The sequence below is a fragment of the Echinops telfairi genome, unplaced genomic scaffold (genome assembly GCF_000313985.2).
Source record: "Echinops telfairi isolate 266 unplaced genomic scaffold, ASM31398v2 ScPeMD7_5592;HRSCAF=6446, whole genome shotgun sequence".
Taxonomy (NCBI): Eukaryota; Metazoa; Chordata; class Mammalia; order Afrosoricida; family Tenrecidae; genus Echinops; species Echinops telfairi.
The window spans coordinates 5,991,080-6,004,844 of NW_022109491.1; the positions used below are offsets into that span (position 1 = coordinate 5,991,080).

A 13,765-nucleotide genomic window follows, 5' to 3' on the forward strand; every position below is an offset into this window, starting at 1 on the left:
GTTAGTGAAGCTGATGGCCTCGGCTGCCTGGTGGGTTCAAACCTCTGAACTGTCGGTGAGCAGCCAAGTGTGAAACCACTGCGCCCCAGGGCTCTCACACACACACACACACACACACACACACACACACACACACACAGTTGGCCCGGATGTGACAGCAGCTGGCTAGGGCTGCTGAATGCGTGGGACATGCTGTGAGGACCATTCAGTCTCCGGCACAGCTGGAGACTTGGGGCCCAGAGGGGATGACCAGCACCCACCTCATGAGAGAGGCAGGGCAGAGGGCTGGCAACCCCAGTGCTGCCTTCTCTGCTCCAGGAAGACGTGACGGGCACCACTAGGCATCTTTAAAAACAAACAAGCCAACAATACCAATGTGTGCAAAGCTGACTGCGCAAAGGTGTGGATCCTCGAATCCCGGGCCTCCTGAGTTCTCCCAAGTGACTCAGACCCCCCAGGGACACCTGAGAGTGGAGGGGACAGAAAGAGCGCAGAGGCGGGAATATCCTGACCCTGGCGGGTGTAGAGGGAGCGGAATGATGCGCCCTCTTTAATCACAGACCCCCTGGGGGCGGTGGGTGGAAGGGAAGGCCCAGCCCTTGGTCTGGAGTCCCATTGGTCGTGTGTGCATCCTCCGACCCCCTGTTTCTGCTTCCCTGGCTTCCGTGTGGACTAGTAATTGGAAACAAATCTGCATGTTCCAGACCCTTGCCATCCCTCTTTGCTAGTGTGCTTGCTTGCTGTGCGGTAGATGTGTCTGTTTTCAATTCCCAGGGATGTAAGAAATGTAGCATGACTTGATTCTTAATTTAGAATGCTCAGAGAGACGGGCCGGCGTGGTGCCTAGCTGCCCTTTCTCTGTGAGGCATCTGCCCATTTATCCACCCCAGGGTCACCATTGTCCTTGCTCCTAGACCTTGTCACCTCTGCCCTGCTAACGGCAGGATGGAAGCCCTCTGACATTGGTCACTGCAGGCTAGGACAATTGTTGCCCAACCTGAAGTGGCACTAGTTAGTGTGGGCAGCATGACCACTGCCTGTCCCTCGGGAGGGCGGGTCTAAGGAAATGGGGAGTCTGCACAGCACTGCCACGGAGCACCCCGCCCTGACAGGTATGCTCACCTAGCAGCCCTTCTGGGGCTCCCAGCATCGCTATGAGTCAGAATTGACTTCGATGAAATGTTTTTGAGTTTGAGTTAACTTGAGCTATCATTGCTTTGGGGGTGGGCCTTGGTGGCATAGCGGGATATGCATTGGGCTGCTAACTGCAAGGTCAGCAGTTGAAAACCACCAACTGCTTCATGGGAGAAAGATGAGGCTTTCTACACTGGAGTCGCAGCCTTGGAAACCCACAGGGGCACTTCTGCCCTGTCTTATAGGGCTGCTTTGGCTGTGAGCTTTGGGTGTTGGTGTGTTGAAAGTCAACTTGATGGCATGGTGCCAGTACTGCTTTGGACTGGGATCCTGGTAACAAGGTGCCTGATCACCAGGGCGGAGGTGTTAGTGGGAGGCAGAACACAATCAGATGCCCGGCACAGGGCTAAGTGGTGCTGTGTGAAATGCAGTGTACGCCAGGTGAGGAGGGTGTGGGCTACCGTCTTGGGACAGGCAGTGGGCGGGCCTTTCTGATAAGGAGGCACTGAGTCGAGATTTGGTTATGGGGTAAGGCATTGCCAGCAGAGGGAGGAGAATGTCTCAAGGCCCCGGGGCGAGGGGCCGGCCTGGGATGTGGGCATCCTGGTTAGAGGACAGACACACTTGGCTGGTGTGGAGGAGAGGGAGTAGATGGAGATCATACAGGAGCCCCGGGGCCATGTGAATGAAGACTTTGCCATTTTACCTTGAGAGGAGGGGGTGACAAGTGGTGACGTCGATTTTTGAGGATCACTCTGGCTGTTGTGTGGAGAGCGGCAGTGTGTGTGTGTCAGGAAGGATGGAGGCAGAAGACCAGGGAAGTTTCTACTGCCCCATCCCAGACAGGAGACAGTAGGCCTTCAGAGCAGGTTATAATAAAGGAAGTGGTGAGAGCAGGTGGATTCTGGAAGTCCAGCCACTGTGGCTCAGTTTTCATCCGGACACGTGTGGCCCCTGATTTTCTGGGACGGACCCTGCCCCTAGCCTTGAAGAGCACCTGCCTTTCTTCCTTTCCCAAAGCTTCTACCTCAGACTCTTGCTCTTGAGATTTCAGGGCGTGGGGCCTGGGCTCTTGCTTTTCTGGTCGCATGCGATGGGGTGCTCTTTCCCTCCCCTTCCACATCGTCTCTCCCGTGAGGATGTTAGGAGACATGACGGGCTTCACAACATAAGAAGCAGAGGCCTCCATCCCTGTCTTGGGATGAGTCGGTTGGGCTGTATTTTCTAAGTTGTGCATTCAGAAAATTTGAGTTGTAGTTCCCCTGAACTTCCTGCTTGAGTCTCAACAGTGCGTCCCTCCTGGGAATCACTGCACGCCTAGTGGCGAGAGTGCTGTTCGGTGCTGTCCCGCTGGCTCTGGCTCACAGTGACCCATGAACAACAGAGCAGGACAGAAGGCTGCCCAGTCCTGCGCCGTCCTCACAACCCATGCTACGTTTGAGCACATGCTGCAGCCACTGTGTCAGTCCACTCTCTCCTGCACACTTGAAAATGGGTTTGATTTCTTTTTGATGGTTCTGCCTCATGTTCTTTTGGATAGAGGTACTATATGTATACGGTTCAAAATTCGAAAGCCGCAGGAGTGTGTTCACCTCATTTACCCGAGACCAGAAGAACTGGATGGTGCCCAGCCACCCATTCCCACAGCCCTGGTCAGGAAGGCACTCGATGGGCTCTGGAATCGTAGAAGCAAGATATGGAGCCGAACTCTATCCTTAACACGTCCAGACTTACAGGACCCAGTGGGCTCAGGGAGACTTTTGCCCTGAGACCCTTTTTAATTCTCGAACCCAGAACTATCCCATGAGGTCAGCATTTAGCTAAATAGCAGCCTGGCTAAAAAAACAAAACAATATCACCCGCGAGTACTGTTGCAGTCCTTTTAAAAAAAACCTTCTCAAGCTGGACAGTCAACATTTACTCAACAGCAAGGCGAAGAGGCAGGGAGACTGGAGGGCTGAAAACAGAACCAGAATCTCAGCCACGAGAAAGGTGCCACGCAGAAACCATGCCACCGAACACATCATGTAGAAATGATTCAATAGGAACCGGAGTCGCCGTGTAAGCTTTCACTAAAAATATAGGAAAATGTTTTCATTAAAAGAGCATCCCAGGGTGCGGTCTCTTTCTCCCACTTCTTTCCCTACTTTCCTGCCCAAAGGTAACTGCTTCCACAGGCTGTGGTGTCTGTCCAAGGAGCCCGGGAGGCACAGCAGTTCACATGGTGAGCTGCTAACTGCAGGGTCCGTGGGTCACACCAACCAGCCCGGCCCCAGGGAGGAAGGTGAGGTTTCGTGTTAGGACCGCAAAGGAGCAGGTCTGCTCTGCCTCCAGGGTGTCTAAAAGTCATAATTGCCTTGATGCCAGTGAGTTTGGTGTGATTTGTGTGCATGTGTGTGTGTGTCCACACAGCCTCATTACATGCGCAAGCTTGCACACCAGCGCGCACACATCCCCCCCCCAACTTGGTAGAAGCAGGTGTTTGCACGCACTGTTTGGGGTATGTCTTAGAGATGGTTCCCTATCAGTCTGTAAAAAGTTTTCTTAGGGGGCCCCAGAAGGCTACCCGCCCTGTGCACTGCACAACTTCAGAGATGACCCTGCTGGTCCTGAGCAAAGTTGTTCTTGCTGACAGCTACCTTGTGTTTCATGATATACCCTTAACAGGCTCACCCACTGTCTCTGCAGTTTCTGATCTGTTGCTGTTTCAATGCACGCTGCCCTGAATAACGCGCAGTGTGGTGGCGCAGTGCATGTAGCTGTGATGCTACATACCGGCAGGGTCGCCTGTGGGGGTCGGGTTTCAGGGGTGCTTCCAGGCCAAGACTAGGAAGAAAGGCCTGGCCACAGACCCCCGAAAAACAGGCAGTGGCAATTCTGTGATTGCATCAGGATTTTGTCAGAAAGGTGGGCGTGAGGGGTGAGGAGGAAATAGTAGGTACTTAGGGTCGAAGTGACGGAGGAGAACTGGAAGGCTGGATGCTTGAGGCCACCCCCAGAGGTACCTCGGAGGAAAGGCCTGCCGACCACCTTCCTTCCAGAGCACCGGCTGCTGAGAACCGCGTGGAGCAGGGTTCTACTCTGATCCAGCTCAGGCCGGCAGGCTCAAGTCCACCACTGGTTTCTTTGGGGAAATAACATCAACAGGAAGTGGAGACGGGTCTGAGACACGGGGGAGGGTGAGAGGAGCGGCAAGAATTGGACTCGTCACTCAAGGCATGAACACATGCTCTGTCGATGGACGTGCTCTGCTGGTACGGTCGGCTCAGATGAGAGGAAAAATTGTGGTTGTACTTTCAGGGTTGTGTGCACATGTGCGTGCGCACATGCTTCTGTGTGTGTGCACGGACATGTCCAGGGGGTGGGTGTGGTTGGTGCTGGTAATTGTGTTCTGTTCTTACACCCCCAGAATAAATGCAGGATTGGGGCTAAGAAAGCCTGCTCCCCACGTGCTGCGTGGCCCGTTGGGAACTGCAGCACGGTACCCCGCGCCCCCACCCCCACCCCCCTCAGGCTCTCCTTGGCCTTCAGAGTGAAGTCACTGAGGGTGCTACCAATGTCCGAATAGCTCCAATCCAACAAAAACGCGATTTAACATGGCGACTGTTTGATTTTCGTCAAACACGAAACAGCTTCCTTGGCCGGTTGCCACCTTGAGAATCAGTCCCACATTTCGGGCTTGGTGGCAGCGGCCTCCGCCTGTGAGTATTTAAAGAGATCTGAGCATTGTTGATAGACCGATTGCTCCCAAGGAAGTATCACTTACCAGGGTCCACGTGGCACAGCCTCCCAGTAGGAGAGCTCTGGGAGCGAGCAGTTAGGGGTTACTTGAATCTGTGCTGTAGAGCTGGGGCACAGAGCCCTGGTGGCGCAGTGGTTAAGCACTCAGCTGCTTAACCCGTTCGATCGAAAACTGCCTGCCCCCCCCCAGCAGCTGGTTCTGAGCAAGAGAGAGCCAGCAATCTGCGTCGGTAAAGGTAGGTTAGGGACGCGCTGGGGCCGTGTGCTCTGCAGAGCCACAGCTCGGCGCACACAGCGGCACACGTGGTCGTTAGGTGTGGCCAAGTTGGTTCCGACCCATCGCTGGCCCTGTGTACAGCAGAACCCCACCCAGCCCAGTCCTGCGCTGTCCTCACACTTGTTCTTACGTGTGCGCCTATTGTTGCGCCCACTGTGTCAGTCCATCTTGTGCAACGTCTTCCTCTCTCGCTGCCCCTCCACCTTACCAAGCCAGCTGTCCTTCTGCAGGAACCGGTCTCTCCTGGTACCATGCCCAGAGTGCATGAGATGAAGTCTCGCTCTCTTTGCTTTTAAGGAGCGATTTGGTTGAAAGATGAGGCTCTTTGCACCCGTAAAGATCTCCAGACTGTAGCTTCGACAGGGTTGCTGTGCTATGAGTCTATTCAATGGCCAGTAAGCAGTGCTTCCAACAAAGGGCTGCGAGGCTGGACACGGAAACACTTGTTGTTGAAGGACGATTTCTCTCTCCTTCCTATTTTCCCGTCTTATCTCGCTTTTCTACAATCCATGAACCTCTGCTTACTTTTATAACAAAAAAGGGGGGAAATCAGGAATCCACGAACAGCCATGCCCTTTCACAATCTTTGCGGCAAGAGAGAAATTGCTGCTGGGAGTGGGGGTGGGGGTGGGGGTGGTGGGCCTGATTTGAGTTCTCACATGGTGGTGGTGGGGTGGGCCTGATTTGAGTTCTCGCCTGCCTGGGGATTTCCTCTGAGCGGGGCTGGTGGGCGGATCCACCTGACGTGAAATGCTGAGTCCCAGGGGGGTTTGCCTTCTCTGGGCTGAAATCCGCGTGGGTCCCTGGCCTTTCTCTCTTGGAGCTCCTGGGTGGGGTTCACACCACCCTCTTCATAACCATGGTGCCACCAGGGATCCTTGCAGGGAGTGAGGGATGTGTACATTACACTGCGGCAGGAAGACTTCCAACCTCGGGTCTGATTTTTCAAGTAGTTGAGCTGGCAGGCGGAGGGAGTGGATGACTGGCAAACCCGCCCGCTCCTCCCCTTCCCGAACGCACCCCCACCACCACCACGCCAAGCCTGCAGTTAGCTTGGGGGGGGGGTCCCTTTGGTGGAGAAGCTCTGTACTTGGTAGTCACGTGACAGGGCAGCACGGACCCCCAGCCTCTCAGACGGTCGGGTCTGAGCCTTCAGCAGACACCCCTCGCTCGTCCTGCACCCTTCCTGCCTGTGGGAGGAGCAGAGCAGAAAACAGTTTGCTCTTAGCTTAGCTGCAGGGGGTGGGGTCTCCCCGGCTCTGGAGCCCAGAGGTCTAGAACTTGCACCTTGCACAGGTGCCAGCTCAGGTCTCCGAGGAGCCCTTCCCTTTGGGGAGAGGCTTGGGAAAGCCTCCACGAGACCCAGGTCTCCCTGAATCAGAGGCAACAGGGTTTGAGGCCTTAGAGGCAGATCCCTGTGTTCCAAGACCCCGCGTTCCATCTTTAAGACCCCAGTGACTCCAGCTAGGAGCTCTTCCTGTCTCTCCTCTGCAGAGCTGGCACGAGGGGGCTGACTGGGCTACCAGAGCTCTGGAGAACGCTACTGTCTTCTGGAATAGGACGGGAGCCCCCTAGTGGCACAGTGCTCAAGCGCACCTGGCTGGTAACAAGGTCAGCAGTTCAAAGCCACCAGTTGCTCTTTGGGAGAAAGATGAGACTTCTACTCCTGTAAAGTGTTACAGTCTTGGGAACCCCCCAGGGACAGTGCTACTCTGTCTTGTGGAATCACTCTGAATGGGTTGGTGGTGAGGTTGGAATGGGTTCAGTGGTGAGGTTTTTGAGTCCTGGAATAGGGAGGGGGACCCCTTAGTGGGACAGTGGTTAAGCGCTCATTTGCGAACCCAAAGAGTAGCAGTTCGATCCTACCCATCGGCTCTGAAGGAGTGGCTCTTCAGACCTGGTGATCTGTTCTTGGGACGAGACCAGGAAATCCATCCTGCTGGGGACGTTGGGGGAAGAGCTCCTCTGTCCTGTAGGGTCCCAACCAAGGGCACCCAGGGACAACAACTGGGGGAGGGGGCAGTGGAGGGAAAGGGCGCCTTTCAAGCAAAATGGCGCTGCTTCCTTCTCTGGCCTCTGCTTCCGGTGGGGCTGAGCAGCCCGCCACTCAGAGGGCTGGAGCTCGAGCTCCGGTTTTCCCCAGCTCAGAGATGGTTCGGGTGGTTTTTCACTTTGTTGGTGTCTCACCGAGCTTGGCCCTGGCTCTCAGTTCTGTAAGAGCACCTCTGTTTCTGATCTGTGTCAGCCGCTCATGACGTGGAAGCCTCTCTCTCCTTTGATGGGCACCTGCGGCCCCACAAAGGCTGCCTTCGAAAGATGCCCTGGGAGCGGGGCAGGGCGCTGTTCCTCTTTTTGCATGAGAGAATGGAAACTCAGAAGCGGGGAGGAGGTTCCCCAAAGCCACACCGCTATCAAGAAACGGAGTGAGGGCTGAGGGTCGGCTATTATCTGACCCAAAGAACAAAGTATCCTGTGCCCCTCTCTGGTGTTACCTGGGCGGGGGCCCCACTCTCTCTCATCCATGTGAGGCGGGGTCCCTCTGTTCCCATAGAGCAGTTAGTCTTGTTCAGTGGGCTGCTTTTGACTTGGGGGCTCATTCTTGGCTTTCTTAAAGAAGTGGGGTCATCATTCAAGATGCAACATGACTTGCTTGTTTATAGTGTTTCTCTCTCTCTCCCTCCCTCCCCCCTTCAGCAGGAAGGACATTCTAGCTCATGTAAATTACCTTTGCTCCTGTTTCCTTTGAGGGCCTGTTGTGTGCTTTCTAACCCAGTGTCATAACCCAGCAGCTATGGATCCAGTAGAACCAGGGCAAGGCGAGCATGATGGTCCAGAGCATCCTTGTACTGGTGACACTGGTGATGCTGACGTGGCCAGGCTGCCTGGCCTTAGGCAGCCTCTGGAGGCTGCAGTCCTAGCAGGCCCAGCCTTTGGAGAGTTGCGATGCCGCGAGCCAGCATCCGCTGGCTGTTGCTTTGCTGGCCAATGTAGTGTGTCACTCATATCCCACGGAAGTGTATTGATGGTGCTGAGCAACATCAGCAACACTCCTGCTGCTGTGGGCCTTACAGTCAAGTGAGTAGGGATGAGAGGGGCGAAGCAGGTAGACAACTAAGAAGCCAAAAGTTCTGATAGTAAAGAGGTAAAGATTCCAGTGCCGTTTGTAAAGAAGGAGCCCTGGCAGCACCATGGGATAAGCGTTGGGTTGCTAACTCCAAGGTCGGCAGTTCAAAGCTACCAGCCGCTCCATGGGAGAAAGATGAGACTGGCTGCCCTCGAAAAGATGTACAATCTCAGAAACATCACGGAGCAGCTGCACTCAATCCCACAGGGTCCCCATGGCCACTCCGTGGCAGGGTGCTTGATCTTGTGCCCGTGACTTGCCTAGCACGCGACTCTCCGGAAATAGAAGCTGTCATATGTGGCATCTGCCCATTTTTGTGTGGTGTAAATACTCTGTGCCCAACTTCAAGGTACCAAAGAGACCCACTGACTCTTTAAAGTGTTTTACATCTGGCACTCACAAGTCCATACGAGCTGACTGGCATGCCACGGTGATTCAAGTGAGATAAAAAGTGCTGACTCCTCGCTGCAGAGATCCAGTGAAAGGGCATTTCAGAATCGAGAATAGCTTGTGCAAAGGCCCTGAGGTCAGAAAGAGGTGTGTTCGGGAGACAGGGAGGGGTGGCTGATGTTGGCAGGAGTCTAATGGAGTAGGAGGAAGTGAAGGCAGAGGCCATGTTGTGGCCAGCTTCCTAGATCACAGCTCTGAGTGTGGGTTTATTCTGAGGCCACAGGAAGCCATCCCTGGGCTTTGAGCAGCGGGGATGCCTGGGTCTGATTTCTTTGGAGAGATCACAGGGCTGCTCTGCGCATGACCGGCAAGAGGCCAATTAGGGTGCAGAGGTGACCCCAGAAGAGGGTGCTGGCCTGAGGTAGGATGCCAGCAGTAGGATGGGGAGAAGTGGGTGGACTCGGATAGAACCCTAAGGAAGGACAGAGACGGTGTGTGACCTCCAGGTGTTCCTGGCTCTTCGCTGTGAGCATGCCCAGGCTGCAGCGTCTGCTTTTCTCACCTCGGAAGGAGGAAGTGGCCTCTGACTAGCAACTTTGTTATCTCTGCTATCTTCTCACAACAGTGTGTACCATCTTCTGATAAATCCTGGAGAGGAGGTGATGAAATATGTGTATCTTGGGTCCCAGTGCAAAGCAGAAACAAAAACAACCACTCGGCCCCCTCTCCCTTTTGCCATCAGTCACCAAGCCACAGGGTCCTGCTCTTCAGTTTGCATGGGGCTGCTAACTTTGATTACCATCTCAATGCTGGGCCACCTCGTGGGGTGTGTATCAGACATGGATGCAGATATTGTGTGTCAGAGTGGCCGATTAGGACGAGAGCTGTCACATGGCCCTGTCTCTCTGAATAGCTCTGAGAGTGGGGGATACAAGGACTTCTCCATCTTCACAGATTGGCATCGCCCAATGAGACTTTTTTGCACGATGGAAATCTTCTATATTCCTGCTGGTCATTACAGTGGTCATTAGCTACGTGTTCCGGTGGAGACCTAGAAATGTGGCCAGTGCAGCTGAGGCAATGAACTTTTAATCTGATTTCATGAAAGTTGCAAGTCATGTGTGGTTGCCATACTGGATAGCACAATTCCAGACGCTACATGTAAATCCACTGTCGTAGAGCCTGCTTTTGCCCTTTGTTGTGGCGGTTGATTGGAGAGCCTACTGATGTTTTGTAGAACTTCGGGGAAGGCAGGATCTAAGTTCAGCGTGCAGAGAAAGGAAGCTCAGAGGATTAAATGATGTGCCTAGTGGTTTTCAGGTGGGGATTGGGGACGCATCTCCAGGCACACTCAGCTCAGTGTACTTTTTTCCTCTTGTTCATATGGGCTGAACAAGTTTAAGCTTCACAAGTTTTCCAGGAATACATTCGTTCTATAAGGTATTGTGACGTGAATAAAGTTGGAGTCCCCTTGATCGTCTTCTCCATCTTGAGATGCTCCTTCACCCCCAAGACGATTCTGGTGTGGTCTGTTTGGAGGCCATCTTTCCACACCTTTCTGGTGGACTGACATATGTAGGAATGGACAGATAGAAAGGGTTCGGCCTTTGTCTAAGTTGCGTAATACTGCACCTATTTTCCTCTTTAAACAACTCATGGTAGATGCTTTGGGTCAATTCACAGACTTTTATCTTACACTTAGAGATGCTTAATAGTATTTCATAACCTAGGACTTACTATTTTAGTCATAAGCCTATGGATGCAACTACCTTAGGTTTGTTTCCATAAACATTGTTGCATGTGTTTCCTGCATACCCTGTGTTTCTCTAGGGTCCACAGTGAGGGTCCCTGTTGGTGTGCTGGTTATGAGTTAGGTGCAAGGTGCAAGGTCAGCAGTTTGAAACAATCAGCCGCTCTGGAGTAGAAAGACGGGGGTTTTTTTCCTATAGAGTGACAGTCTTGAGAACCCACGAGGGTCGTTCTACCTGGTCCAACAGTGTCACCACGAGTTGACATCAACTCTATGGTAGTGAGTTTTTAAGAGCATATGTGTATTTTAAATTTTAGTAACTACCACTCCAGCGTGCTTCAAAATACTCATACCAGCGTACATGTACAAGGGGAATTAAAAAAATTCTTGGGGGAACAAATCCCTATTTTCCCACCAACTTTTTGAAGCCCTCTTATATTTCTATCTACTATATGAGAGTGCCTGTGTGATTATAGCCTCCAGACTACTTTGACATTATCAGATATTATTTTACGGCTGCTTATTTTGCAATTTTCTGATTACAAGTCAAACTAAACGTGTTCTATTGATCATGTTTTCCTGTGAATTGCCTGTTTAAGTGTCTTAATTTCTGCTGCTGATGGTTGATCTTATTAAGTCACTCAATGAATAGGTGCTAGAATACTTTGTGTAAGAGCTAAGCACCATCCTGGATTCTAGGGATTTTGTGGCAAATTAAATAATGCTTTCTTGCCTGCAAGAGGAAAGAGGGTGATATTCCTGTTGTGGGAGAAAGAAAAAGCTTGTGAAAATGGAACTAAGAGACAATGGAATTTGTCCGTTTGCTTTTTTAAAGTCCCCCCGCCCCCCATCTAGATGGCGACAAAAAGCAGGAAAGGCGTACAGGCACGACTGTGGGCGTGGGGTTCAGTTTTAAATAGGAAGGTCTGGGGATCTTGTGTTTCATGTACTCTTCTGTGGACATTCTCTGCCCTCCTCCTTTTAGTTTACATGCTGTCTGTTATCTTGCTAGTTGCTATCATGAATTTCCTTTCAGCGTAGGTTCTAGTACTCTTGCTTTGGCCTTTTCTTTTTCTAATGACAGACTCAGCTTGTCCTGTGGAATATTGTTATGTACATAAGGGAAGTTCTTTCTCTGCTCTTCAGGGTTAATTATCGTCAAGTACTTGGTGGCCTTTTTATCCCAGATTATTATTTTTTGCCCAACACGTTACCATCATATACTCCACAAACATCTACTGGCTGCTTCTCCATACATGTCATTTTGGGGCATGGCTGCTTAAATATTCCATTCCAGAGGGGATCTTATTCTTTATTCAGGCAGGTCTCTATGGATGGACATCAAGATTGATTCTGGGTCTGTCATATACGCTTCTAGAAGGTTCATCAATCACATGCGTTTTTGGATATCTGTAAGCCGTTCTGATCTCATGTGTGTGTTGGATGGGAGCCCCTACCCGCTGCACACGCCGTAATCATTTGTGTTTTCTCCTTTAGCTCCATGGCTACATGGAAAACAAGCCCCTGGGGCTCCAGATCTTCATTGGGACGGCTGATGAACGAATCCTCAAGCCCCATGCCTTCTATCAAGTGCACCGGATCACGGGGAAGACCGTCACCACCACTAGCTACGAGAAGACTGTGGGCAGCACCAAAGTCCTGGAGATTCCTCTGGAGCCAAAAAACAGCATGAGGGCCACGTACGGACAGGGGCCAAAGTGGGTGGGTCTGGGAGGGAGGACAGGGGATGTTGATGGAAGAGGCATCTTACCAATTGTTACCATTTTCCTTTTGGGGATGAGTTCTGCCACTCCCTTTCTAGACTAGAACTATTTGACTCTTTTATAACCTGTGGGACACAGAGTGCCCACCTATACTTTCCATCTCGAGGGTTTGGTGGGGAGCTCCTATCCCAATTTTAATGAGTGTTGTCATCTGGTGGGGGCCTCTGTAACTCCATGAACCTGAAGAAACTGGCTCCAACCTGTCAACCCCAACACTGGAGACCTCTTGGGGTACATGCGTCCCATTAATTGTATAAAAAAGCCCTTATTACTGCCAAACATTAAAAAAAAAATTCCATTCCAAATGCCATCCATTATTGGAAACAAGGTTTCTGCAACAAAAATTCAATTCAGAATGTAACCACTCTTGAAAGACTTAAGAGTTAGTTGTGGGCATCCTCCTCTTTCGATATCCAATACTTCAGCTTGCATTTCTGAAGAACAAGGAAGCTCCCACAGAACCGCAGGACGGTTAGCAAACTTGTGATAGTTCTTGCGGATACGTTCCCCTTATCTGTCCACCAGCCCACGTTCCGATGCTTGCCAGCGGCCTTCTTGCGTTTGTGAGATACCGTGCAGGCATGAAACACTCCCAAGAGAGATGAGATTTCCTTTAGGGGGATCCCACTAATATCTTTGGGTGCCCCCTCTCCAACCCCCGGAGGTAGTCCTGGCTGGATTGCTGGTGGCAGAGGGTGGCTGCAGCAGGCCAGTGGCCACGGGAGGAAGGTGGCTTGGTGGCGTGGGACTGACGGGGGCCCTCCGCTTCCCGGCAGCATCGACTGCGCGGGGATCCTGAAGCTGCGGAACGCCGACATCGAGCTGCGGAAAGGCGAGACGGACATCGGGCGGAAGAACACGCGCGTGCGCCTCGTGTTCCGCGTGCACATCCCAGAGGCCAGCGGCCGCATCGTCTCCCTGCAAAGCGCCTCCAACCCCATCGAGTGCTGTAAGTCGGGCTCTGGGGGGCGGGGCCTCTCCGGGGCCAGCGCAGGGCACATGACCTTCGACCCCCAGGCAGTGCACACTGGGTAATGGCGAAAGTGGAGTGCCTAGGGGGCCGGGGAGTGTAGTCTCGCGGCTTCTGTTTCCTTGCGGAGAGCTTCGTGGCCTCACAGGAAACGAGAAGATAAATACAGCCGATGAGGAGCCGAGGCTTTGCGTGGCGGGTCCCGTGCTACACACGGCGCTCTGCCCTTACAAAGGGAGACGCACGCAGCAGTTGGCGTGAGGCCATGGTACGTGGTACGTGGTCACGCTGGGTTCCGCCCCGCCCCCTTCAGACGTGCCTCGGGCCGTCCTAGAGGAGTGCGCATGCGCGCTGCCTTGACTCGGCCGTCGGCTGAGTACCCAGCGTGCTTTGGGGCGTGCGGCAAAGCTGGGCAGTGGCCGGTGTGTCGTCCCTACCGTGGGAGGAGGGAGAGGAATGAGGGGCTGAGGAAGCTGTCCACACGTAGGAAAAGTGTCCGGGCTGGGATGCGACCCCGAGGGGCCTCCCGCGACCTTCCCCCTCTGTCCCATCAGTCGATCGGATGCGGACGCGAGCCGTCTCATCCCACGTTCTT

At 52.9% G+C, this 13,765-nt stretch overlaps 1 protein-coding gene across 1 annotated transcript in view; it reads left to right on the forward strand.

The window, feature by feature from the left end:
* Positions 1 to 13,765, forward strand: part of NFATC2 (nuclear factor of activated T cells 2) — a 135,037-nt gene that overhangs the window by 56,187 nt on the left and 65,085 nt on the right. The window contains exons 4-5 of the mRNA XM_045295332.1: positions 11,914 to 12,116; positions 12,977 to 13,149. Coding sequence (XP_045151267.1) covers positions 11,914 to 12,116; positions 12,977 to 13,149 — 376 coding nt within the window. The remainder of the gene's footprint in view (positions 1 to 11,913; positions 12,117 to 12,976; positions 13,150 to 13,765) is intronic.